This window comes from Culex pipiens, chromosome 3 (assembly GCF_016801865.2).
Source record: "Culex pipiens pallens isolate TS chromosome 3, TS_CPP_V2, whole genome shotgun sequence".
Classification (NCBI taxonomy): Eukaryota; Metazoa; Arthropoda; class Insecta; order Diptera; family Culicidae; genus Culex; species Culex pipiens.
In genome coordinates, this window is record NC_068939.1 from 18944306 (window position 1) to 18971088 (window position 26783).

General features: G+C 34.9%; 1 protein-coding gene across 12 annotated transcripts in view; it reads left to right on the plus strand.

The window, feature by feature from the left end:
- The window catches only part of LOC120423649 (calmodulin-binding transcription activator 1-like), a 380253-nt gene that overhangs the window by 280759 nt on the left and 72711 nt on the right, over positions 1-26783 (plus strand). For all 12 annotated transcript variants that reach the window (XM_039587523.2, XM_039587521.2, XM_039587525.2 and 9 more), the window contains one exon: positions 17126-17217. In XM_039587523.2, coding sequence (XP_039443457.1) covers positions 17126-17217 — 92 coding nt within the window. The remainder of the gene's footprint in view (positions 1-17125; positions 17218-26783) is intronic.

The following is a 26783-nucleotide window of genomic DNA, read 5'->3' on the forward strand; positions in this document are numbered from 1 at the left end:
GTTTACATGCATTTAAGTGAGATCCGGCTTCAAAAAAGTACATAAATATCACTTAAATGGTCATAACTCGAGACAGGGTTGCCAGATCTTCAATGATGTGGACTCGTTGGAAAGGTCTCTCGATTACCTAACCAACGATGGGTCGGATGATTGATCCGGACATTGTTTTCATGCATTTAAGTGAGATCCGGCTTCAAAAAAGTACATAAATATCACTTAAATGGTCATAACTCGAGACAGGGTTGCCAGATCTTCAATAATGTGGACTCGTTGGAAAGGTCTCTCGATTACCTAACCAACGATGGGTTAGATGATGGATCCGGACATCGTTTACATGCATTTAAGTGAGATCCGGCTTCAAAAAAGTACACAAATATCACTTAAGTGGTCATAACTCGATACAGGGTTGCCAGATCTTCAATGATGTGGACTCGTTGGAAAGGTCACTCGATTACCTAACCAACAACGGGTCGGATGATGGATCCGGACATCGTTTACATGCATTTAAGTGAGATCCGGCTTCAAAAAAGTACATAAATATCACTTAAATGGTCATAACTCGAGACAGGGTTGCCAGATCTTCAATGATGTGGACTCGTTGGAAAGGTCTCTCGATTACCTAACCAACGATGGGTCGGATGATTGATCCGGACATTGTTTACATGCATTTAAGTGAGATCCGGCTTCAAAAAAGTACATAAATATCACTTAAGTGGTCATAACTCGAGACAGGGTTGCCAGATCTTCAATGATGTGGACTCGTTGGAAAGGTCTCTCGATTACCTAACCAACGATGGGTCAGATGATGGATCCGGACATCGTTTACATGCATTTAAGTGAGATCCGGCTTCAAAAAAGTACATAAATATCACTTAAGTGGTCATAACTCGAGACAGGGTTGCCAGATCTTCAATGATGTGGACTCGTTGGAAAGGTCTCTCGATTACCTAACCAACGATGGGTCAGATGATGGATCCGGACATCGTTTACATGCATTTAAGTGAGATCCGGCTTCAAAAAAGTACATAAATATCACTTAAGTGGTCATAACTTGAGACATGGTTGCCAGATCTTCAATGATGTGGACTCGTTGGAAAGGTCTCTCGATTACCTAACCAACGATGGGTCGGATGATGGATACGGACATCGTTTACATGCATATAAATGAGATCCGGATATATGTGAAAACACATTTTTATACATAACTTTTGAACTACTTATCAAAACTTCAAACCATTCAATAGCGATGTATGGGACCATAAACCAAGTCGAATGCAACTGGTTTGATCAAAATCGGTTCAGCCAGTGCTGAGAAAACTTGGCAAGAATATTTGACACATACATACATACACACACACACACATACACACACACACACAGACATTTGTTCAGTTTTCGATTCTGAGTCGATATGTATACATGAAGGTGGGTCTTCGAGTTTTTGATAAAAAATTCATGTTTAGAGCAGGATTATAGCCTAACCTCAGTGAGGAAGGCAAAATGAAAAAATCGTTCAGACATTTGAATTTGAGAATCATCAATTGAAATTTGTGGGTTAGATTAAATTTTCAAACCTTATTAAAACTCTGCAAAATCGCCCGATTTGAAAATTTCAAATATTTTTTTTTATTCTGACTAAAACTTTCTGGGAACCTTCTCTTCGACCAAAGTAGGCATTCTACATCATTCATTAAAATGTCCATACAATTATGACAGCTGTTATTACAAAAAATGGTAAGTTAATATTCAAAATCGTTATTTTGGGAAAGATTCTAACCGATATAATGATTAGGACAATTCAGAATAAAAAGATCCACCTCGATAAAAAATAACTCATTTTTGAATCAACTATAATACAAAAACTAAAAAATTTCATTTATTTTTATTTATTTTACATCTTTTGACCCAAAAGTATAAATATGAACAAAATGTTTTGAAGATTTGATTTTTAGAAAAAAACATCAAGTTATGCATTTTGTGTGCTATTTTAGGTTAATTTTTATTTTTTTTTATTTTTCAAAAAGCTGCGAAAAGGTGCTGTTCACGGTTACTCCTACAACAGATATTATCATGCACAGCAAAAAGGACTTTTTCACTTAAAGTTCGGGCAGTTTTACCCATTTTTTTTTCTCCAGAAGTTTCTTATTTTTGGTATAATTGACCAAATTTGACGGTTCTGGTTGAAAAGGTTTTGGATTTGTCTTTATTTTGTAATGTCAGAAGGAAGAAAATATGATCCTATTTTACCGGAAATATTTCGGATTTCATTAGGGGAACGTACTAGGGCGATGTCTTCAAGATTTATATCATTTCCAGCATTGCTCTCCGAAAAAAATTTATATATATTTTTATGGAATCCAGAATATCTCAGGTGAAATTGGACAATTTCTCCGGATTTTTTGGAATCGGAGACGTCCATTTTGGTAATTTCTACTAAAAATTAGAAGATTTTAAAGTAAAAATAAGGTAAAAATGCCTACTCGTGCGTTTGAGTGTAAATCCTCCAAAACTCTGTATGGTTTTTGGACTATGAAAATCGGATAAATAATTGCAGAGATTGAGCATTGTATACACATAAAAAAATGTAGTAATATTCATAAGGAAATGGTGACAGATTTTGTGTCAAAAAAAGTGTAGTATTACATCAGAAAACGATGAATTTCCATCAGTCAGGTTTACTTTTTTACAAATTTTTTAGGTAATATTACTAAAAAAAAGAGGTAATATTCAACCTACCAAATTTTCAACTTTCCAAAATTAAACTTTCTTTATTAATTTATTTGTAGAATTAAAAAAGAGAATAGTTTTTTATCCCAAATCGCCGTTGTCGTGCTATCTTGTCGCACGTCGCTTTTTGACGTTCCGAGAAAAAACACGTTTTAATGTTTGACCTTGAATAAACAAAAAATAGAGCACGCAATGTAAACAATAACAAATACGTTTTGTTTGATTCGCCATTCCTTGCATTGTCACTAAGTTTGGTTGAATTTAGTTGCCAGAGTCCCTAGTTATAAACAAAACTGTTACAGGTAGTCGGGCATGTACAAGTGTCAAACGTATTCTGACCTTAAATCCCTTTGGCCTTCACTTGTATGGGCGAAACAATGATACGAAATTCTATCTTCGGTTATAGGGTAGGTTTAAGAATTTATGGATTCCTTTATTTTATCTAAGGCAGTTCTCAGAATTAAATTTAAGAAGAAAAAAACAATTTTGACTGAACTTTAAACAGATATTTTGAAGAGGGTTAAGATGTCAGGTCCCGTTAACCCATTTGGTCTCCAAACAACGGATCGGCGACTCTCTCCTCAAAACATCGTAATTAAGTGCATTTGTCAAGCTGTACAAAAGTAATTTCACAGTCGAGAAGACGCATGGCATCATAATTTCTTCACACCACACCGCCGGAAGCTGAAGCGACGGACCAGATTTTTATCTCTCCGCCGTCTTCCTTGGGGGGAAAGACGACAAACTTTGCGAGCCCTGTCTTCACCAATAGAAACTTCAAGTTTCCCTTCCTGGAGCGTCGGGCGATTGCCCGAACAATGCAATGATAGTCGCTGGAGTGTAGCTCTTCTTGGAGGAGAAACGGAACAGTGGTTATTGTTGAGCGAGCTCATAACTTTCCGCCCGGCAATGAGCCGCTAACGACTGACTTCCTCTCTGGCTCTTTCCACACTATTGGGGAAAATCGTTCGCGGAAGGGAAAATCAACAGCTTCCGAGTTTTTCCTCCCGTTTGTTGCGATTCTATCGTGGTGATGCTCGCTGCTCGTTTGGAGTGCCGGTATGACAAAGTATCTGTGAAAATGTAACGAGTGTAATTTTATTTAATGACGCTCATAATCCTGTCAACACGGACGATGCCACTTTGTTACTGAGACTAGTTTGGAGTGGAGTTGTTTTGGTATCATATTTTTGCAATTTTTGTGAGATTTGAGAATATTTTTATAAACACAATCGAATTTGATAAAAAGATTCCAAGAATTGAAAATAAATCAATACCACAATAAATTGCTTGAATGTGAGGGCCAGTCCGAGTACAATTTCAAACGTCAAACGCACTCCAAATCCATCAAATTTACCGATTGAAAGTTTCACAGCCAAACCGTCCAAAGGGAGCCCCAATTTGATGGCCATTCGGTCTTCGGCCCCGGGGGTTAGAAAATTTTATTATTCACTAGTCCATTTAAGGGGTGGTTTAGTTCACCCCAAATCAAAAACTGCCAGCCGCGGTCGGTACCAACCGTGCCATCAAAATACATATATTTAGATAATTTTTCATACGATGCAAATCAAACACATTCCTCACGGCCCGCTTTCGGCCCCGGAAATCACCTTCGAAAAAAGGTGTTGATTGCACGGTTTTCTCACATTCCCCGGACGAGAATTGGAGTGTGCACGGTTTGAAAAATGGCGAATTTTATGATTTATATTTATATGCCATAATTTGCACTTCCGTTTTGGAATTTTAAATCGAGCCGCACGAACGGAAAAGGGACCCTCGTCGTCGTCGACGTCGCCTGGACGAGGTGGTCTCTCCCGAGGTGATTTATAGCAATTTTATTCTAAACAAAATATATTTTTCGAAAGCTGCAGCACACCTTTCGCAGGATGACGTGCCAAGTTCCTTTTATTTTGTAGTCGGACAAAACTGTGCAAAACGGACCCCCGTTCTCGAAGAGGATCATTTAAAATAGATTTATCACTGGATTGGCACTGGGCGTCATTTTTCACGCGATTGTCACGGAATGTGACTTACTGCTGCCGAAAGACGCTTGGCCGGTGACGGCTTGTCAGCAGTCACGTTGGCAATATTGTTTGGAGTTATTGCTTGGATTGTGATTCGCCAAAGGGATTGATTTATTGAGTTCAGGAGCAGAGAATTTAGAAAGATTGATCATCAAAAGACTTTTCAACTCATTTGAAATACATTTTAGTCAATTCGAAGTTTGTTTTTTTTTTTTGCGAAATTTAGCAAATAATTTGTAATTATGTAAGATTGATATTGTTTCCACCATAAAATCTTAGTCCTAATTCCCCGTATTTGATTACTCTACAAAACGGGATAATTATTTTGTAAGTTCAGGAATGTCTAAAATTCGTTTTAATGGAGATTTGATCAAAACAAAACAATAAGAATATTAAAATAATTGAATATTTTTTTTTGTATTTTTCAATGTATTCACAATTATGGCATGAACAATTTTTCAATAAGGCCGTTGCAAATATTTTTAAAGCTTATGTCACCCCCCCCCCTTCTCCTTAAAAGTTAGCCCGAAAAGCAGGGGGCAAGAAAATATGTTTTCTAAAAACCTAAAAATTTTAATGAAAATTGAAGTTTAATCTTGCAGTTAAAATGCATTTTTTCTTTAAATGCATCGATATTTTGAGAACTGATGATTGGAAAACTACTGAAAGCGTGTTAAGTGCATTTTAAAACACTTTTACCATCCAAATGTTGAAACCTTGGCTTATAATTTAAATTTTTATATTTTAGTATTATTCATTATTTTTGAAATTTATTTCAAACGGATTTTTTTCAAGAGATTGGTCTTAAGTTGGACATATAGCTTAAGGGTTAAGACTCTTGAAATATTATTTTATCAAATAAAATATATGTAAAAAAGTTCAATTAATCGAGAATTAATTAACATTCCCAGATGTTATATTACCATCATTTTTTCTGTGTATGATCAAAAGAGCCATTTTGGGTCAGCTGAACATGCAAAATGAAAAATAAATTTTCTACAATCTGTATCATGAAGACGAAATTTCACCACAATTCAGGATGATATCATAAACTTAAAAAAAAAACTCATTAAATGTTTATTGGCCGTTGCATGGTTTTTTAAAAAGCTAAACAAAAATAAACACTTTTGACGTTGTTGTGCACCTTTATTCCAATATTGAACAAAATATTTTCAAATGATTTGAAACACAGACTGAATTTATAAAAGCGTAAATTTATATTGAAAAGTTTTTCATTACTTTTTCTTCAAATATCCTAAAACTATGCGAGGTAATTTTAAATTTATGAAAAACTATGTTTTCTGCTCCCCGAATGCTTGATTCATTTTGAGACATTTTAACTATGAATAATTTGCTTCTTTAGGATTTAATCAAACAAAATTTTATCACATCAAGTTTCTAGAGAAGAAAAAATCAAATTTAAAGTAAACGTAGTAAAAACTATGAGAAATTCAAAAGTCGTGTCTTTTTGTGCATTTAAAAACAACACTTCATTTTTTTATAAGTTTAAAAGTTTTTACCTAATGGATGATTTTTTAGGGCCATTTTTCAGGTTAATAATTGATTCTGAAACTATTAATAATGACATACAAAGAATAAAAAATGTTTGAATTTGAAACAAAAGTCTTCTAAAAAAATACAAAGGCCAAATCCTAAGTAATACGCATTGCTAAAGGAAATATAAAAAAAAATATTTTTCTTATTAATTAATTGTTATAATATTTGCAAATTCCGTCGCGGGCCGAATGAAATAGCTTCACGGGCCGGACGTTGAGCAGGCCTGCAATGGTTGTAAAAGAAGAAACAAGTTTTGGCTGAAATATTTCAGGAATTAACAAAATAATTAAATTTATTCCGGAAATAATTCAGTCAAAACTTGTTTCTTCTTTTACAACCACTAGATCATTTTGTACATTTTTGGGCCCTTCTAGACAATTGTAGAGCTTGTCAAAATAAACATTTTTATTCTTGAAAAATAAATTTTGGTCAATTCTATCAAAAGTTATGGACAAAAAACGATTTAAAAATGCTCATTTTCAAATTGAGATTAGATTACAATTTTTCGTCGTATTTTGGATATAACTTTCGTTTAAAAGGTCCGATTTTCGCTCTCTTGGAAGATAAATGTGTGTTTTGATAAGCTCTACAAATGTATAGAAGACACCAACTCGCTACGACACAAGCCTGAGTTGATAAATAAAAAAACTCATTTTTTCATAAACACTTCAACCTTAATTACAAAAATGGCTCTAGAAACTTCCCGTTTGAAGATAGAGCTTAGTGCTCTTTAGCAAAGTTGCTAAAAATGGTGTTCCCTACAACTTTTCTAAAGACACTAAAGCGCTATCTCGTCATCCCGCCAAAATAAAAAATCTGAACCACCCTAAAATTTGGACCACCCTAATGTCCACAATACTAAAAGATGCCCCTAATGACCCTGATCATTTGTCCCGAAGACATCAAAGCTCTAAATCTTAACGTGTGGCCGCTATCAATTTTGTCACGCTAGATTTCGGTTTCGGATCACTGTGCAGTGTTGCCTTTATTTTCAAAATTAAGCATGATTTAAGAAAAACTTATTAAATGTGAGACAATTTTAAAACTTATTTTTAGATTTCAATCAACACATTAAAAGTACTTTTCTGAAATTTTTATGAAGTTCAGCGAATTTCCTATGAAAGTGTCTTAAAATGTTGAAAATTGAACCTATTGATGCTTGGATACCGCTACAAAAAGAAAAAGAATCAGGAAATTTGAAGTTCAATTTTTAGAATGACGATTTTTTTTAAGTTTTTTCAGCAAGGTTTTGTAGATTTCACAAATCCAAAAACTCTTGAGTCTAGACTGACATTTGTTATTTCTCTTTATAATTATTTTAAACAAAGTAAAATTTAACATTTTCAAACTTGTGTTTTTGTGTTAACTGATTTTTTTGTTTTAAAACGAAAAAAGAAACAGTATTTCTTTAAGTTTACCTTTTCTTGCCTGACTATTCGTTCCTTAAACTTTTCAGAACACACAAACTTTATTGCAAATTACATTCTCAAGATTCAGATTTTAGATTATTCAGATACTTTTTGTGATTTTTATGGATAAATCAATTTTGCAAATGGATTCTGGTTCAAAAAAAGGTTTTTTCAGAATGTAGAAAAATATATATATTTTAACTATTATTGCAAAAATGAGCATGATGAAAGCAAAAATGTGCAAAATTCCATCAATTCGTTTGTGGGAAAACAAGCCAAATCCACAGTTTCAAAATTATATATATATATAGAAAATACAAAAAAAATCATCAAATGGTTGCATGTAATCGCAATGCCATTTCCCCCAACCGAAAGCCTCAGAACTCTGCTCCAGAAGCTTTTCGTCCTCATTTCCACGTTTGACGAGCGCCTAGAGGCAATAGAAATGGGCGAAAAATGCAACCACCGACCACCCCCGAGAGCAAAACTTTCCGTCCATTTCCCACCCGAAATCGCATGCTAAAATTCTATATTATAAACAATTTTAATTTGTATACATTATCATATTTTCGCTATATTAAAACCCCTCCGCCGCCACCCACACCACCCCCATCGCGTGGCCAATTTAATCTGGTCGGGAAAATCGCACGATTTTTCCATGGCGGTTTTTCTTCTTCTTTGGACGATGGACGGTAACGTTTTCCGCTCGTTTCCCATAAAACTAATGATAATTTCTTTCCGCTTACATAAAGGAGGACTCCTCCGACCCCCCTTGGAATGGGCAAAAACAAACAGACCAGGACACAGGATTTATAAATAACACTGAATTATGTCACTTTGCACACAAGGAATATCGCCTTCCGGGATGCCGTCAATCTTGTTGGCGATAGTTTTTTTTTAACCGTCTGTGTTTTGCTTTTTTTATGCTAATGAAGTGATCATTGTCGGACTAATTGGCTGTAGGTTGTTTTATTTAATTGTCGAATTTTTTGTTTTGTTTCGCCACTCCGAGCAAATCCTTCCGTCGCCCATTTGATAAATTGATTAAAACTAATGATTTGATTTATTTGCTGAAATAAATTATACAATAAACACCATCACCGCCACCGTCGACGACGACCCCCAAATGGCACACACACTCCGTTTATAACCATTTAAATTCCATCAATAATTTATGCAATTTATTTGTTTAATTCGCTTTGCACTTTTTTGTGTGTGTCTCTCACGTGGCACGCGCCATGCCATGCTTTCAACCTTTTTTTTTGGCTAGATTGGGTGAAGATTGTAAAATTTTGGCAAAAAAAAAAAACAGAAACAAGAAACAAGAAACAAGAAACAAGAAACAAGAAACAAGAAACAAGAAACAAGAAACAAGAAACAAGAAACAAGAAACAAGAAACAAGAAACAAGAAACAAGAAACAAGAAACAAGAAACAAGAAACAAGAAACAAGAAACAAGAAACAAGAAACAAGAAACAAGAAACAAGAAACAAGAAACAAGAAACAAGAAACAAGAAACAAGAAACAAGAAACAAGAAACAAGAAACAAGAAACAAGAAACAAGAAACAAGAAACAAGAAACAAGAAACAAGAAACAAGAAACAAGAAACAAGAAACAAGAAACAAGAAACAAGAAACAAGAAACAAGAAACAAGAAACAAGAAACAAGAAACAAGAAACAAGAAACAAGAAACAAGAAACAAGAAACAAGAAACAAGAAACAAGAAACAAGAAACAAGAAACAAGAAACAAGAAACAAGAAACAAGAAACAAGAAACAAGAAACAAGAAACAAGAAACAAGAAACAAGAAACAAGAAACAAGAAACAAGAAACAAGAAACAAGAAACAAGAAACAAGAAACAAGAAACAAGAAACAAGAAACAAGAAACAAGAAACAAGATACAAGAAACAAGAAACAAGAAACAAGAAACAAGAAACAAGAAACAAGTAACAAGAAACAAGAAACAAGAAACAAGAAACAAGAAACAAGAAACAAGAAACAAGAAACAAGAAACAAGAAACAAGAAACATTAGAATCATCTACAAATGACGCGATTTTTTTTTTCTATTTTTTTCGGAATTGTCATTCTAGTATTTTCCCAAACTCGGGTCATCCCGTCAAATCCCATTGTTCTGTTTTTTTTTTCGAAAGAGTCGAGGAGGCCCTAGTTTTTATCTGCCACGTGACTTTCACCGCCATGTCCGAATTGGTTTGGGGGGTGTTAAAACGAAATCCCCACTCGGATTTTTTTTTCACTGTCCCTGCCACAATTGTGTCCTACCCCAACAAAGTGACTTTTCCTGCGTGGGTGGTGAGGGGGCCTGGTAGGACACTAGTTGTGAAAGCCCCGGCTGAATTTATATTCGCGAAAGCACGCGTATTCATATTAATACTGCTTTAATTTAAAATTATACACCATATCATTACTTTAATTATAAAATAATTAAATTGTGACTGAATTACCCTCATTATGGCGACCGACGCCGCTGCCGCCACAACCACGAGGATCTCTCGATGAAAGCCAGGTTGGGTGGTGGGGGGAGCAAGTGTTAAATGGAGTCGTCAAATTGGAAAGTTGAGTGGGTAGGGGGGCAAAGTGGAAAACTCGAGTGAACAATGTGTACAAATGTTAAATTTTCAACTGACAATTCGCGGGGACTTGTGAAAATCCCGAAATCGGTGGCGTTTGGCCGGAGAGATGGGATAAAGTCGGGGATTTTGGGGGCCTGGCTCAGATTTCAATTTAAATTTATGAATTGTTTTATTCGTGGGTGACAGCTTGTTTCAATCAGATAAACGGACGGCGGAAAGGATGGGTCACGAATGGGTTGAGGACTTTGTGCTGTAATTGGAAGTTGTAAGTTTATGTTTTACACATTTTATTAAATTTTGACAATACTCACCGGAATATCTAACTAATTGTTGAACAAAAATCATGAACGGACACCTCAAGATAAATGGCAATTGATTATGCGATTTTACGACTTAATTCTAATTTTACGACCCGAATTAGGCCGAACAAATGTCCACCATCAGAAAATAATTTATCACCCCCAGCGGAGAGCAGAACTGGAGAAAAAAATACATGTTTGCCTCCCCCCTCCCCCATGCAGGGCGCGCGTGACGTTACAAATCGAAAAGTCGTGACTTTTGGCACTATGTTTATCAACTTGCTCCGGTTTTTTTTTTTTCTTTTTGAGAGTGAAAAAAAAGTCCCACACAAATAACTCCAAGGCGATGCTCTGACCAGGGGTCATTAAAAAGGAGGCAACGCGCGTTGGACAGCGTCGTAATTCTTCTATTTATTGCCTGCGTTGGAGGGGCTGCCTCGTCCCTCGAGTGGGGGTTGACTTCTTTACCTTTTTGATAACTCGGTGAAATGTGGATTCTTTTGACTTTTTTTTATGGTCGCTTTATTGCTGTGAGGGGAAATTTTTGTGGGAATTTTGTATTCTGGTTTTGAATGAAGGAAGCAATGAGAAAAGCTTTTTTTCAAATTTCAATTGAATTCTTTATTTTATAATAAATGTATAAAAATCAACTATTGAATCTGTTTGAATTATATTAGAAGTCTTTATTATTCTCATAAATTCTCAGAAGATACAAAACGAAATTGTCAATTTTTAAAATAAACTTCGGAAAATGTATTAATAACCTTTGGGGCTGACCCGAGCAGCCGCAAATAACTTGGGAATAACATTGTTTGTTATTTGAAAATACTAGTCCAATAACATTTTATGTTATTTATAACAAGATTTGTTTTGCGTCGTTATGATTTTTTTTTGTTATTGGATCCCGGGCAGAAAGTTGCATCTTGGAAAAATCTACCCATGTTCGTAAAAACACGAACAAGTCAAGTTCACCCCAGGGTATGGTTAAGAGATAACCGAACATGGCCACGAACATAAATTGTTCGAGGCGTATCTGCGAAAAATCTTGTTGAGTTTATTTGACCAACAATGCCACATCAAGTTGAGTTTATAGTAGCAAACAACTGAAATCTTCCAAAAATCATATCAAGTTCATAAAGTAGATTTTGATCCCAAAAATAATTTTATTGGTTTTTAATGCACCACGCCACAATTCAGACCCCCCCCCCCCCTCTCCCCCCTTCTTTCTCTTCACAAATATGAGTAATATTGCAGGAATATACGCACTTACAACAAAACAAGATTTTTCAAAGTTGAAAAATTATTTTACTTTAAAAACTCATTAAAAAATTGTGGAGAAAGCGTTGAATTGCCAAAATGTTATAATAATTTTCCAAATCACGAAAAATCAAAAGTCTCTATATTCAATTTTTTTTTAAATTAAAAATAACAGTTTATGAAAATATTCCTAAAATTGCATAAGTCCAAAAATCCACAGTAAAATTCCAAAAAGCCTGGTAATGTTTCTTATCAAAATAATTTTTCAAAATGTTGAAAAATATTCAACTGGCTGAGAGCAAAAATTTCGCAAAGTCCTGAAAATCTTAAAAAATTCTACCAAAAATCTTATCGTGATACTGATCCCGTAAATTTTCTAAGTGCCGGAACGATTTTTGTAGGGGGTATATCAATAATTATTAAAAACCAACTTTCGAATTTCAAAATTTCAATGAAGACGTTTTGTTAGGGACATTATTTTAGGAACAAACTGATGTTTTTGTAAAAATCGGACAAAAATTTCCTGTAATTTCGTCGATTTTTCCGAAATTTTGGTTCAAAGCAAATATAAACATCAAAATAATTTATCATGTTTCCAAACTCCCGAAAATTTTCTAAGTCCCAAAAAATGCTTTTTCTGTAAAAAGTAAAGAATTAAAAAATATACGCAAAAATTTCAAAGTCCAGCATAAATAAAATCAAACTTTAAAATATCAGCTCATGAAAATTATTCTAAGTATCGGAAATTGAAAATTCGGTCAGTGACTGCAAATTTTTCTAAGTCCAGCATAAATTTGAAACAAAGTCAAAATAATCATTTCATGATGTTCGGGTTAAATTTTTGAAAAAAAATAAATTTTCGAAATTTTTGCTAAGTCTAAAAAAACTACCACTAACAGCTCAATATCAACTGTAGATAATGCAGTATGATCATGGAATATACTTTCCATGATACGCAGTCGGTTTCAAAAGTCGTCATAACTCGAGGAGTTTACAACAAGATGCAAATAAACAAGCCAAGATAGTTCGAAGTTATCGCAACCAACTCACTTTCCGCCCGGGATTGTTATTGTAATAATAGACTAATAACATTTTTAGTTATTCTTCGAACAAATCTTTGTTATTATTTTTTGTTATTATAACAACTAATCCGATCATCCCAATAACAGTTGGAGGTATTCTTCCATAACAAAAAATGTTATTCCAAAGTTGTGTTGGCTCTCAACCAATATCAAACCAATAACAAATTTTGTTATGATAACATAAACTGTTATTAAAGCCTTATGCAAAAATTGATTTTTCAAGAAAATTCCAAAACACTTTCTGTTAACAGTATTTGTTATTGAATTGGCATGAATTTTGTTATTACCGTCTGCCCGGGGACTTTGAATTAAAACCGTTTGTATACATAAATATTTTTGCAAAAATATTACGAAGCTTTATTGCATTATGGTTTACTTTGAGAAGGGGTAACAAAAACTTGAAAGAATGTATGTAACAGTAACAGCGTAAATTTTTTATATTTATTTCTGGAATTCTGGAGTTCTGGAATTTGTAAATTATTTTCATTCCAATATGATAATGTAACTTTTTCTCTTACTACCACTTTTCAATAACAATTGTAGTAGGTTTGTTTTGTTATTTTTCCCACTTAAGAAGAAATCTGTTTTGGATGTTCTAATAGTATCATCAAATGTAAATTTATGAATTCAAAGCTAAAAGGAGCTCCAAAACTCTTTTAAAGTCCCTATGAATAACAACATCATTATCTTTAAAAAAAACTAAATGTTTGTTTCATCTTCATTTGACTGTTTTCAACGAAGTTTTTATTTCTCAAATTTCGCGTAGCACCAAATATTTTTATCTTAGCGAAATCAATTTTAAGAGTTTTTAAAATGGTTTTTTTTATATTCCAGGGTATTTCAATTTCCAAAACTTTCAATTCATATACGCTTTCTGATTACGTAAATGGGATCATGCATTCGAACTCAATATGTGCCAATTGGGCAATATAAATTGAATATTTCTTTAAAAAAACGGAATTAATTAAATAAGTGGTCAAATATCATGTTTCAGGTGAAATAAACTGCCATATTTCAACAAAATTCCAGAGTAGCAAAACAAAAAAAAAGGCCGAGTTATGTTTTTGAGAGTATAAAAATATTTAAAAATCGAAAACGATCATAGATTTTTATAAATTATTTTTTTATTGTAAAAAATTTATTTGCAATCAAAATTTTTTTCCCATAACTTTTGATAAAGTACACACAGTTCAGGTAACAGCCATTATTAGGTGACTCTCTTGAAAAAAGCTTGTTTTTCAATTTCAAAAAGAGCTCATGTTTTCTCATTTTTTTTAAGGTTCACAAAATTCACAAATTTTTGGTCGCCGATGTCTCGGAAACTCGGTAATCTGACTTCCAACTTCATCAAATGAAGTATTTGTAATTTATTCTGAACTTTTCGAAAAAACTTATTTGAAAATTTTAGAATCAAGATTTACATTTAAAAAAATAATATTTGACCCAGAAAGTGATTTAAAAAAATGAGCAAATATTTTGTCGTGTATTCCGAATAATTGTAATTTGACTGATGATGTAATATGACTTCATTGATTTCAGCTAGATTAAAAAAAAAATATTAAAGTGTGTTAAAAGGCACTTTTGTAATTTTTTTTTTCAATAATGCCACCGTTTTCAAAACATTCGTTGATTGCTTTTGTGTTACATTTTCAACGGCATTCGATATACACTCATTTAAAAAATAAAAAAATTATCGAGGGGTAGGAAAATTTCTTATTAAAAAAAATGGGACAAAGGAATGTGGTTAGGCGGGTACACATTTTATTTAAAGTTTTTGTCCCCCCCCTTCAAAAAGGCTCGAAAAATCGGTGGGCAAAAAAATATTTTTTCAAATAACTTCAAAATTTTAATGGAAATTGAAGTGAAATCAGCTGAAACCAATTTAAAATGCATGTTTGGGTTGATTAAAAAATATTAGAAATTTTTGAAAATTTTCGATGTGTACTAGCGCAAAAAAAAATTAAACTAATGATTGCAAAACATCTGTACTAGTGTGAAATGCATTTTAAAACAGATTTTTCTAGCGAATGTTGAAACTATGGCTTCTTATTTCAATATTTTTATTTTTCCCCAAATTATTATATATTTTTTTCTCGACTCATTTGTAAATGTAAGCGAAATAACAAAAAAGAGAAAATTATTTTAAAATGTATTTTTTTTTCTTAAGTGATTCAGCGAAAGCTTAATATTAATAAATATTTTTTTAAGAAAGTATAAATATATTACAATAGAACAATTCCAACTTTATAATCAGTTCTCGAATTAATTTTTATTATACTGTTTACACCACAATTTATTAAAACAGTAACTCAGTTTTATAACAAATCGGATCAACAAATCAGCTTATTTTAGCATCTGAAACTTTTGTTTAAATATTTAGCATAAAGATTTAATCTTAAAAAAAAACTAATCTTAATACTAACTTCCTCTCATAAAAATCCAATTATAATTTTCGTTTGACATAAAAGCTACAAGAAGACTACAAAAATCGTAGAAAATTGATTTTATCTCTTGAGTGACCATAACTTGAGACAGAGTAACCAGATTTTCGAAATTTTCGACCAACAATGGGTCGGGTGAAGAATCCGAACATAGTTTATAGACCAGTTCCGGATTGAAAAAAGAACATAATTATCACCTAAGTAGTCATAACATGAGAGAGGGTTGCCAGTTTTCAACCTTTAGACTCGTTTGAAAGGACATTCAATTAACTTAAGATGGGTCGATGGATTGCCTCGGACAGTACTTAAATATCACTTAAGTAGTCATAACTCAAAACAGGCAAAAGCAACCGATAGGTCACCAACCAATTTTAATGAAACCTCCCGACCACGAATCGCTTGAAACCTTTTTTGAAACCTAATCTAGTCATAAAACTGGCAACCCTGCCAAGGTGTGAAGCGCACGCGGTTTTATGGTCTCGTTCTCACCTGCGTCCATCGTGCCAAACACTTCAGCGAACAGCACTTTCTTTTCGAGTCCTTTTGGTCAAAACTCCACGGACTCCGCGCGGACAGCTCACTTTTGCTTGCTGTCGAGGTTCGCGTTGGCCGCGCTAATTAGGGTCAATTTTGAATTATAATAGAAACCGTGTCCTGTTATCTGATCCGTGGGCTGGAGTGGGGGAGGCTTTTTCGTCCTTTTTTTCCGTGGTTGGTGTTTCTTTTTATTTTCGGGAAGTGCGCCTCGTCGTTCACGACTCGACCGAGACTGCAAGAATGTTTTTTTTTTCTTCTCTCCGTTCATATTTTGGCGGTGTGTAGCACAGACTTTATTATATAACAAATTACTGCTCTGCATGGTAGGAAATTATAATTTATAGGCGATGATTTATGCCGCGTTCGGTCGTAAATCCGCTTGAATCCCGCCGAAACTGGCGGTCGTAAGATGATGAGCTGCTGCTTGTAAGGTCCCATACTAGCAGGGGTTTTAGTAGTTGCTGCCGCTAGTAGGGGTGCGTGTAACCATAAAATAAACGCGCGTAGAGCCCGCCAAAAATCGCACTTACGCGAGGCCGGCCGAAGAGATCGTAAAAAGACTCGAAACACAAAACTTTCGTCAGGGTCCTCTCGGCGGCAGCGGCAGTCAATAGGTTGAAGGACGAAATCTCTCTCTGTCACCACCATAAATTACCCTGCGATATACATAATTTAGCTTAAATTAGCGATTTATTCCCTCGATGGAGAGAGTTATGCTGCGAGGTACCGAAGGGGAAAAAAGGATGAAAATCGAGCAAATAATTCTCGAAAGAGAGCGCATTCTAGTTAATCAGGCATAAAAATGAATTTTCTGGTCACGGTGAGTAATGGACTCGTGCTATCTGTTGGATTTTCGGGTACGAATAAGATTTCAATAAATTTCTAGATGTATCTTCGCGTAATTCAAAAATTAAAATTACTCACACCACACAGCAAAGTTGAACTCAACACTCAAATTAACTCACTCGTTCCGCTCGAGGGGCACTCCAAATTTTCGCCGAATGTGCGCGGGATAATAATTTAATACAATTTACTCGTTCACATATCTCGTGCCCCCCACCAGCACCACCATCCAGCTCAATTTTCTTCCATTTTTTTCTGCAGCTTCCAAAAAGTAACCAGTTATCTCAACCCACGTTTTCTTCTTATCGTGCTAACAGTTTTCCCCCCACTTCTTCTCTTCCCCCTTTCTCCGCAGATGGCGAACCGATCAAGCTTCCGGAAAATTTAGAAAGTTTGCCACGGGCTGACCATTTCCCAACCCAGCGACATCGGTGGAATACTAATGAGGTGAGTAAATGCCAAGAAAATTCGCAAAAAAAGACTCGAAGCTGGTTATGTTGTTTTTCCCAAGTAAAATTTCCTCCCCGATTAAGTGAAAAGTGGGTGGTGCTGGCTAACGTCGACGGATTGACTGGGGGAAAACAATCTGAAAAGTAAGAATGCAACAGAAAGAGCGAAAAAAAAACATTGAAAATCAGCCAAAGAATCTCGCAGAAGAAAAGATCAAGGAGTTTAATATTGGGCGGAATTGTTTTATATTTTATGGGATTACTAGCCAGTGAACGTCGTCTTCTGGCTGAGTGGAGCCTTGTTATCCGGTATTGGAGAGTTTACTTTTTTCGGTTGAGTTTCACTTATTTTTTTTTCTCTGCGTACTTGTTTTTCCGGAAGACCAGTTTATTTTGATTTTGAAAAAGTAAATTTTTGATTGACATTATGCAAAACTATTTTGAACTAAGATTAACGAAAAAAGATTATAAAGGAACAGTCTTACTTAAACTTAAGTCTGCTTATTTATTTTACCTAGTTTTGACATATGACATTTTTTCGAAATTTTGATGCAAATATAATCATAAAATCTTTATTAAAAATGTACAATATATTTATGAGTTCATTAAATTTTGTTGTTCAGCATTATACCACATTTTTTGACGAATTTATTTTTTTTTCTTTTTTGTTTAAAATGAAATTTTGTCGATGAATTTCCAAATATCCATAGAGGGTTTTTTCATACAATTTTGCGGGCAAAATGGAGTGTGAAAAATCTGTATCTCTAGAAAGGATTTTCTGATCGATTTGGTGTTTTCGTCAAAGCTGTAGGTTAAATGGTTAAGAATTTAAAAGCTTTGCATACAGTCATGCCCCGGTTTTGCACGCCTCGGTTTTGATTCGTTCAGCTGCCTCGGTTAAGCACGGTTCAGTTCTTAACTGAAACACAGAGCTTATGGGATTTTGCTATATGGGAGACATTGGCTAAAATCGTACGAAAAATCATGTAATTACATGAAATTTTTCACAAAAATACTTACTTTCCTACATTTTGAAAATGCTACGTTTCTCGAAAAAATATTCAATATTATTTTTATTGCAATATGGGCATCAGATAACCGGATTTTTTTGTACAATTCGAATGTAATAACAACATTTTTGAACATACTCAATTTTTTTACAAAACTAGGTATTTAAAAAAATATTTCAGTTTTTTACAATATGGGTATCAAACGATCGAAATTTTGTCATACATTTCTAATGTTCTAAAACATTTTGTGAAAATACTCAGAATTTTCTCAAAACTACGTATTTTCTAAAAAATACTAAAAATCCAAGTTTTTCACAATATAGGTTTCAAATAATCCGTATTTTTCTATACATCTCGAATGTAAAGACAACATTTTTGATAGTACTCAAAATTTTCACAAAACTACGTATTTTCAAAAAAACTCAATATTTTAGTTTTATACAATATGGATATGAATCGATCGGGATTTTCTCATACATTTCGAAAGTTATAACACAAATTTTTAAAAGTACTACAAATTTCCACAAAACTACTTATTATCATAAAAATATTCAAAATTTTATTTCCTAAATATTGCTACTTAACGATTGAGATTTGTCATACATTTCGAATGTAATAACAACATATTTTGAAAATACTCAAAAATTTTAACAAAATTATGTTTTTTCAAAATTAAAATAATTTTTTTTTATAATATGGGTGTTAAACGATCAGGATTTTTTCATACATTTAAAATTTAATTACATTTTTTTTGAAAATACTTCACAAAAAATTTTCGAAAAAATATTCAAATTTGTTTGTTCAAATTCTTGTTACCCATATCGTGAAAAACTAAAAAAAAGATCGGAAAAATTCACGAATGTTTCATGTATTAACATTGAAAATCGGACCATTAGTTGCTGAGATATCGTCATTAGAAAATGGTGGGTTGTTTTGGTGAGACTTAGAAAACTTCAATTTTCGTGTTTCTTTTTCTTAAAGCGGCTCTATCTCAGCAACCCGAGGTCCCATCTTCAATGTCTCTTAGACAATTTTATAGCAAATTTTCTGAACTTTTCTAAAAAAATATTTGTAGAAATGGTCGTTCATGGTCACTATTTTAAAAATTGAAAAACTGCAAAAAAAACGCTAAAATCAAAGTTTCGGTGGCTATATCTTGAAAACGGAGCCCTTTATCAAAAAAATTGTAAAGTATTTTTGGATTGCAAATTCAATTTTGCGTTAAAAAATAATGTGAAACTTGTTGTTGCAAACTTCGATTTTTTTTTCCAGAAATCACTGTTTTTTTCAAAAATTCATAACTCGGCGGCAGATTTTTTGACCATGTTTCTCTATGGCTCAAAAGTTGCGGATTTTTGTCCCCTAAAACATATCAAAAAATCTCTAAAATCAAAAAATACATATTTTGGGAAATTGAGTTTTAGTAAACAAAAAGTTGATAAAAAAATCCTCAAATTTTTTTTCCGTGTACCTATTTTTTTCTCAAAAGTCCTCAACAATACCTACAACTTTGCCGAAGACACCAAATTGATCAGAAAATTCACTCAAAAGTTACAGCTGTTTTAATATTTACATACCATTTTTGTATGGACAGCTACCAAAATTGTATGGAGACTTGTATGGGTGAACCAATGACACAAAATAGCATATTTGGTCATAGGGAAGGCCCCCACAAAGTTTGAGCCAAATCAAAAAATACAAATAAAATCCAGTTCCGGTTTTGGTAGAGAATTGCTCAAATCTTGTTTTAAACAACTTTAAATGATATTGGCCTAGTATTTTAAAATATCAAAAAATGTTATTCTCAAATTAATTCCGTCTGCCCGGGATTACAAAATAAATGCAAATGTAACGAAAAATAGAAAAAAAATATGGTGGATTTCCTAGAACAAATGTTGCTCAAAATTACTTGTTCAGCACAAGAAGGATATCAAATTTGGCAGCAGAGGGTAACGTTTCATCAATTTTATGTGAAAATTAATCATAGAAAATACAACAATTCCAAGCAAAAGAAATAACTGAAATAAGTTTATTGAAATCAACACTTACTGGATTTTTTTTAAAATAAGTTAGGTTTTCCACTAAAAAGAATCATTTGAACAAATGAACGCGATTTGAAATTAACTTCCTTTACAAAAGCCTTTCTTCGACAGCCAAATCCAACTGTCCTTATCGCGAAAAAACCTCTCCAAATGCCACTCACGTGGCAGAATTAGAATACCCTCGGGGATCGTCCAAACTATTCCCGGCCAATTCCAAGCTCGTAAACTGCACTGACACGGGCAAAATTGTCCCTCCCGAGTCCGTCCAAGTTCTGCACCTCAGCTCCAACCTCGACTTTTTGCGGCGACCCTTGTCCATTCGAACGGCCAAGTGTCATATATTTTACCACATTTTATTCCACCCGCCCGCCGATGTCCCCCTTCCCGCCCATCAAATTTGAATAACTTAATTCTTCCGTGTGGTGGTGTCCCCGGCCTAAGTCATCCACCAAACCTCGGCTCGGCACACCACGTGAGGACACTCTCATTTACATACACTTCACGTGTGTCGTAATAAAAGTCAGCCCGAGCGACGACGACGACGACGACGATGGTCCTTCCTTTGCAACGCCACTAATAAGCCTGGGGGGTGTCCTCGACGCGGCTAAACGGGACTCCTCGTCGGTGTCGTCAACTGGGGTGAAGCAGGAGGTGGGAAAAAACGTATGGAATTCCTCTGAAAGTGGAGCTGAGTGATGTAACAGGTTTGATTGCACTTTCTGAGAAATTTGAAAGTGAAATTTGAAAAAAAAACTTACAAAGTTGTTTTAGATGTTTATTTGGTAAAACCCCAAAATTTTCAAAAGCACCTCTTGGACCTTTCTGTTCTGGAAAATATAGATTGAAAATTTAATTTCGAACCCCACTTTTTACCACAATTTTTCCACGACAGTGTCATTCCAAGTGGCGTCAACGGGACTAGTCAGGCTGATCGCACACAAAAAAATAATACAAATCCCTGCGAAAAAGAGCACGTCATTAAAATCACAACCCTATTGCTCAACTGGTGTCTCATAAGTGCCTTCAAGTGCGAAATTAACAGGTTGGATGACAGCTGGTAGGAAGGGGGGGAAAAGGACCACGGCGACTCAGCACGGGATGACGAGGGCCGGTTTTTTAATGGGGCTTGTAAATTGTAATTAGTGGTCAGGAAAGAAGGTTGGGTTCAAAAAAAACCCACACGTGGTGAACTCAAATTTATTATCTGCGTTGGAGGGTACTTTGTGGGATGGTAGAACAGGTGCTTAATAAATTGGTCCGATGAATTAATCAGAAAAAAATGTGGAATTCTTGTAAAAGATTTTTTTAAACTTTGAATTTGTCATTGAGCAATTCTCTACGAATTTTATCTACCAATTTGGCAGCTGTCCTTACAAAAATGTTGTATGACAGTTCAAAAATCTGTATCTTTTGAAGGAATTTTTTGATCGATTTGGTGACTTCGACAAAATTGTAGGTATGGATAAAGACTACAATGAAAAATAATGATACACGGTAAAATAAATTGGTGAGTTTTAATTTCACTTTTTGTGACAAAAACTTAATTTGCAAAAAAAACTATTTTTATTTTTAATTTTTTTTAATAATTTCATCAAATGCCAACTTTTTTGAAATTTCCAGGTTGTGCAAAAAATCTTTGACCGAGTTATGAGACTAACATTTCAACAGGGCAAAACATTCAATATTACGCCCTTTTGAAATATTATTCGAAATATTGTTTTCGAAAAGATCGGAAAATTTCACGAATGTTTCATATTTTAACATTGAAAATCCGACCATTAATTGCTGAGATATCGACATTAGCAAATGGTGAGTTGGTTGAGATAAACTTAGAAAACAGCAATATTTTACTGTTTTACACCTTTGCATGGCCATATCTCAGCAACTAAGGGTCTTATCAACAAAGTTCAAAAAAGCAAAATATAGAGAATTTTCTCAGCTATTCAAAAATATTTTTTCAATAGTGGGCAAACACGTGCACGAATTTAAAAAATGAAAACTTCGACTATTTTTGAAAAAGTTACCTAAAAATTGCTTTAGTTTGAAAACGGTGCACTTTATCAATATTTCACTGAAGTACTTTTTGATTTCAAATTTGATTTTACATCGTAAAATGAAGTTGAAAAATTGTTGCAACCAATATTTATTTTTTTTTTTAAATCAGCATTGAATAAAAAAATCATAACTCGGTCAAAGATTTTTTCAGCAACCTGGAAATTTCAGAAAAGTTGGCATTCAAAAACAACATATCAAAATATAAAAAAAGTGTTTTTTTTTTCTTGCAAATCAAGTTTTAGTGACAAAAAGTGGAATTAAAAACCACCGAGTATCATTTTTTTTAGTGTAGTCTTCATCCATACCTTTCAATTTTGCCGAAGACACCAAATCGATCAGAAAATTCCTGCAAAAGATACAGATTTTTGAATTTTTATGCATCATTTTTGTAAGTACAGCTGTTAAATTTGTAAGGCAAATTATATGGACAAACTAATGACGCAAAATACCGAAGGCACCAAAAAAGTTTCAGAGGGATAAAAAATTACAAAAATAAAATGGAATTACTGAAACCTGAGAGAGTTGCTCAAATAAACAAAAAAACAATATAAAAGAGGCAATTGTTTTCGACTTAAACACAATGAAATGGAACACACAAACACACACACACACACACACACACACACACACACACAAATGTTCAAAATTTGATAATGATAAATAAATAGAATTGTGGATAAAAAATCACACACACACCTGATTTTCAAAACTTGATTAATGTTTGTAGGTTAAAGATTAAGCAAGCATTTATTATTTTTTAGAAACAATATCTAATCTAATCTAATCTAATCAGACCCTAGCGCAGCCAATCTTTCGAAGGGATCCTGGAGAGTGCCTTAGGTTAGATGACGCCTAGCACTCTTCTTGTCATTTATTAACATTTGCAGTCCCGAGCAGACGGCAATAACTTAAGAATAACATTTTTTGATATTTGAAAATACTAGGCCAATATCATTTTATGTTATTTATAACAAGATTTGTTATTCATCGTTATGATTTTTTTGTTATTGAATTGTTATTGTAATAACAGACTAATATCATTTTTAGTGATTCTTCGTACAAATCTTTGTTATCATTTTTTGTTATTTTAACAACTAATCCGATCATCCCAATAACAGTTGGAAGTATTCTTCCATAACAAAAAATGTTATTCCCAAGTTGTTCTGGCTTTCAATCAATATCAGACCGATAACAAATTTTGTTATGATAACATAAACTGTTATTGAACTCTTATGCAAAAATGGATTTTGCAAGAATATTCCATAACACTTTCTGTTATTTTAACAGTATTTGTTATTGAAATGGCATGAATTTAGTTACTACCGTCTGATCGGGGTGCGCCATTGCTTTGAAATGCATTGAGACATCACAAGCGTTAAAGCGGCCAGGCCTACTGCGTAAAGCCGTATCGCAAAGATGACTCGTAATTGGGTTGAGTTTGAGCACTGAGTGTTCGAACAACAACACAATTCTGAATCGACAGGGGAGGAAGAAGCGTGGAGACACACCACCATACGCTCCGAGATTTTTGGTAGTATTCGTTGGGAGCACCATGCTAAGAAGGTTTGGTACTCGCTCTCTGTAACAGTATTCCTAATTCCAATCCACGCTCACCAAGTCGTCATGGCCTAGTGGCTAGCATTTTTGCTTACCAATCCAAAGGACGGGGTTTCGAACCCTGCCTAGAGCGACTATGATTTTTCGTTAAATTTCAAATTTATGTGTTCTTAACATTCTCGTTGGGAGCAGATAAGCATCGAACCCAGAACCATTCGCTTACAAAGCGAACACCGTAACCAGTCAGCCACGGCCGTTCCTATTATTTTTCAGAAACAATATTTATATAAATTCCAATGAAAATCTCCAAAAAGTTTGCATTACCAAGTTTTACTATTTCTATACTAATCATCCTGACAAGCTATTACTCAAAAGAAAAAAATATTGAACTGTCAGCAGAAATCAAAATAATCGATTTGAAAATGAACTTTATCCCTCATCAAAGAAAGAACAAAACATTCAAAAGACAAAAGGTTAACAATTCCAAGGACCAAACACAATTCACAATTCAGCCCGATTCTCAAATATCGACGTTTATCATTTGCCATATTTTCCTCGTAGCCTCTTAATCCAATTTCGATCCCAGTTGGAGACAACCAAAACAAACTCCTTGTCCCTGATTCGGTTGGGCCGAAGGCCCAAAAGAGCAAAAGGAAACCATCAATATTTAGAAAACTTGTTTGTTTATCTATTTCCAATTCAACGAATATCCCTGCCGAAGCCGAGAGAATAGAGTCCTTGCCAATAAACACTCAAACCCCCCGCCAGGCCAAGGCACACACACAAAGCCCAAGTTGTTTGCAATTTGTACGCGGACGGAAAAGGAAAGCCTCCGCTGCTGGACTTTCTTTATATTGTTGCACTTCCGACTTGCATATCGTAGATTTTCCCCCTGCCCTGTACGGGGCACTGTCCAGAGCAACACGACCGCACGGCACACGGGATTTGAACTGTTTATGGGCGGCGTTGGACCATGAGTTTTGTAAGTTTACGACTTTGGAAAGGGTTTCTTCATTTTTTTTTTTGCGACTGGAGATTCCGAAAGCGGCGGGAGTTTTTGGCCCGGAATGTTGCATTCGATTGCACTTTTATCGGCTGCTCAATTGATTAGGATCCGAAAGTTGAACAGTTCGGTGCGGCTTTAACGGTTCTACGGCGAGGCGGAAGGTGCCAAATTAGTGCATAAAATATGAAATTTTACGACCTTCAAATACGCGTTTGGTACGGTGGTCGAGCTCCCCCGAGGCTCATCTTTCGTTACTTGCTCGAGAGAAATGGGGTGCGAAGCTCATTTGGCAGTTCATTCTCGCCCGCCGGGGACGACCTTGGTGGACGGAAAGAACGAAGTTGGTCAATTTCAGATTAGTTGAATGTCAAGTCATAGTCAAGTCATAGTCAAGTCATAGTCAAGTCATAGTCAAGTCATAGTCAAGTCATAGTCAAGTCATAGTCAAGTCATAGTCAAGTCATAGTCAAGTCATAGTCAAGTCATAGTCAAGTCATAGTCAAGTCATAGTCAAGTCATAGTCAAGTCATAGTCAAGTCATAGTCAAGTCATAGTCAAGTCATAGTCAAGTCATAGTCAAGTCATAGTCAAGTCATAGTCAAGTCATAGTCAAGTCATAGTCAAGTCATAGTCAAGTCATAATCAAGTCATAGTCAAGTCCGGTTCAAACTTTCCGTGCAATCCTCCGGAGGCCAGTTTTATTCGACCACACCACCCCGTTACCACAAACGACACCCCTCTTCGAAAAGCTATCCAAAGAGCAGGGAAGGTCGTTACAACCGCACTACCGAGCTCGATCTCCCCCCCAACTTCCCTTCCAGTGATCCTTTTTCCCGATTTTGTTATTGCTCGCGCGTGCAAACTCACCCACCCATTTTCCACTTGAGTTCGCATCGCGTAACAAGCCAAACGTGTCCTACCTGCGATGGCCATATGGTCACCCCCATCCCAAAAATGCCATATCCCGGAGGGTGTTTGCTTACGAGTCAATGGGTTTGCCAAGTTCAGGTACACGTAAAAGTGGAAAGCAGTGAAAATTTCAAATCGATGGATTAGAAAATTTTACTTTGTAGTTTTGAGTGATTTTGGTGTAAAATTGTATGGTGAACCCAATGGTGATAAAATTTTAAGTTTTGAGATTAAGGTACTGACCTTAAAACAGCGTTACATTACTTTTGCTGCATTTTTTGGAACAGTCGTTTCCAAGAAAGATCTCACCCAATGTAATCTGACCAACCTCCATTTTACAACATACAAAAAGCAACAATTTAAGCAAATCCCTCTTCCTTATCTGCCAGCAAATAAATAAACGGAGGCTCTAAATTAAAACTTGGCACCGGTGAGGACCAACTAACTTGTACCAACATGAGTTCCTTCGCTGTTTCGCGAGTCACGATCCTTATCACAGAATCCATTACCAAGTAAATAATGTGAGAATCCGCCGCTCGGCTGGGTTCCTGGCAGCTCACATGTGAAGCCCCTCGAGAGTTCGGGGCTCTTCCCAGCAGGAATGAAACTCCCCGCGGGTCGACTTTTTTTTCGCCCAGCTCTGTTTACAAAAGTTGGTGTCCACGCGTTTGAAATTTATGCGACTTGATGTCGTCACAACAGTTGGTCACACCACGTGGAAGGAGTCAAGAGTCCTGCCGGGGCCAAGTCGTCGTCTTGCTTCCGTTTGCGATTCATTTTTGCTTTTGCGTTGGTTTGCCAAAAGGACTGACATTTTTTGGTGACAAGCTGGTTGCTCACTTTCGCACTTTCAATTCTTGCTATCCGTTTTTTTTGCTTGTCACTTGCCAGGACACGGTGATATCACACGGTTCTTGATTTGTTTGAGTTGGTTTTGCTGGTTGGAAACTTGTCAAACAGGACTGAATTTAAATTTTGACCGTTT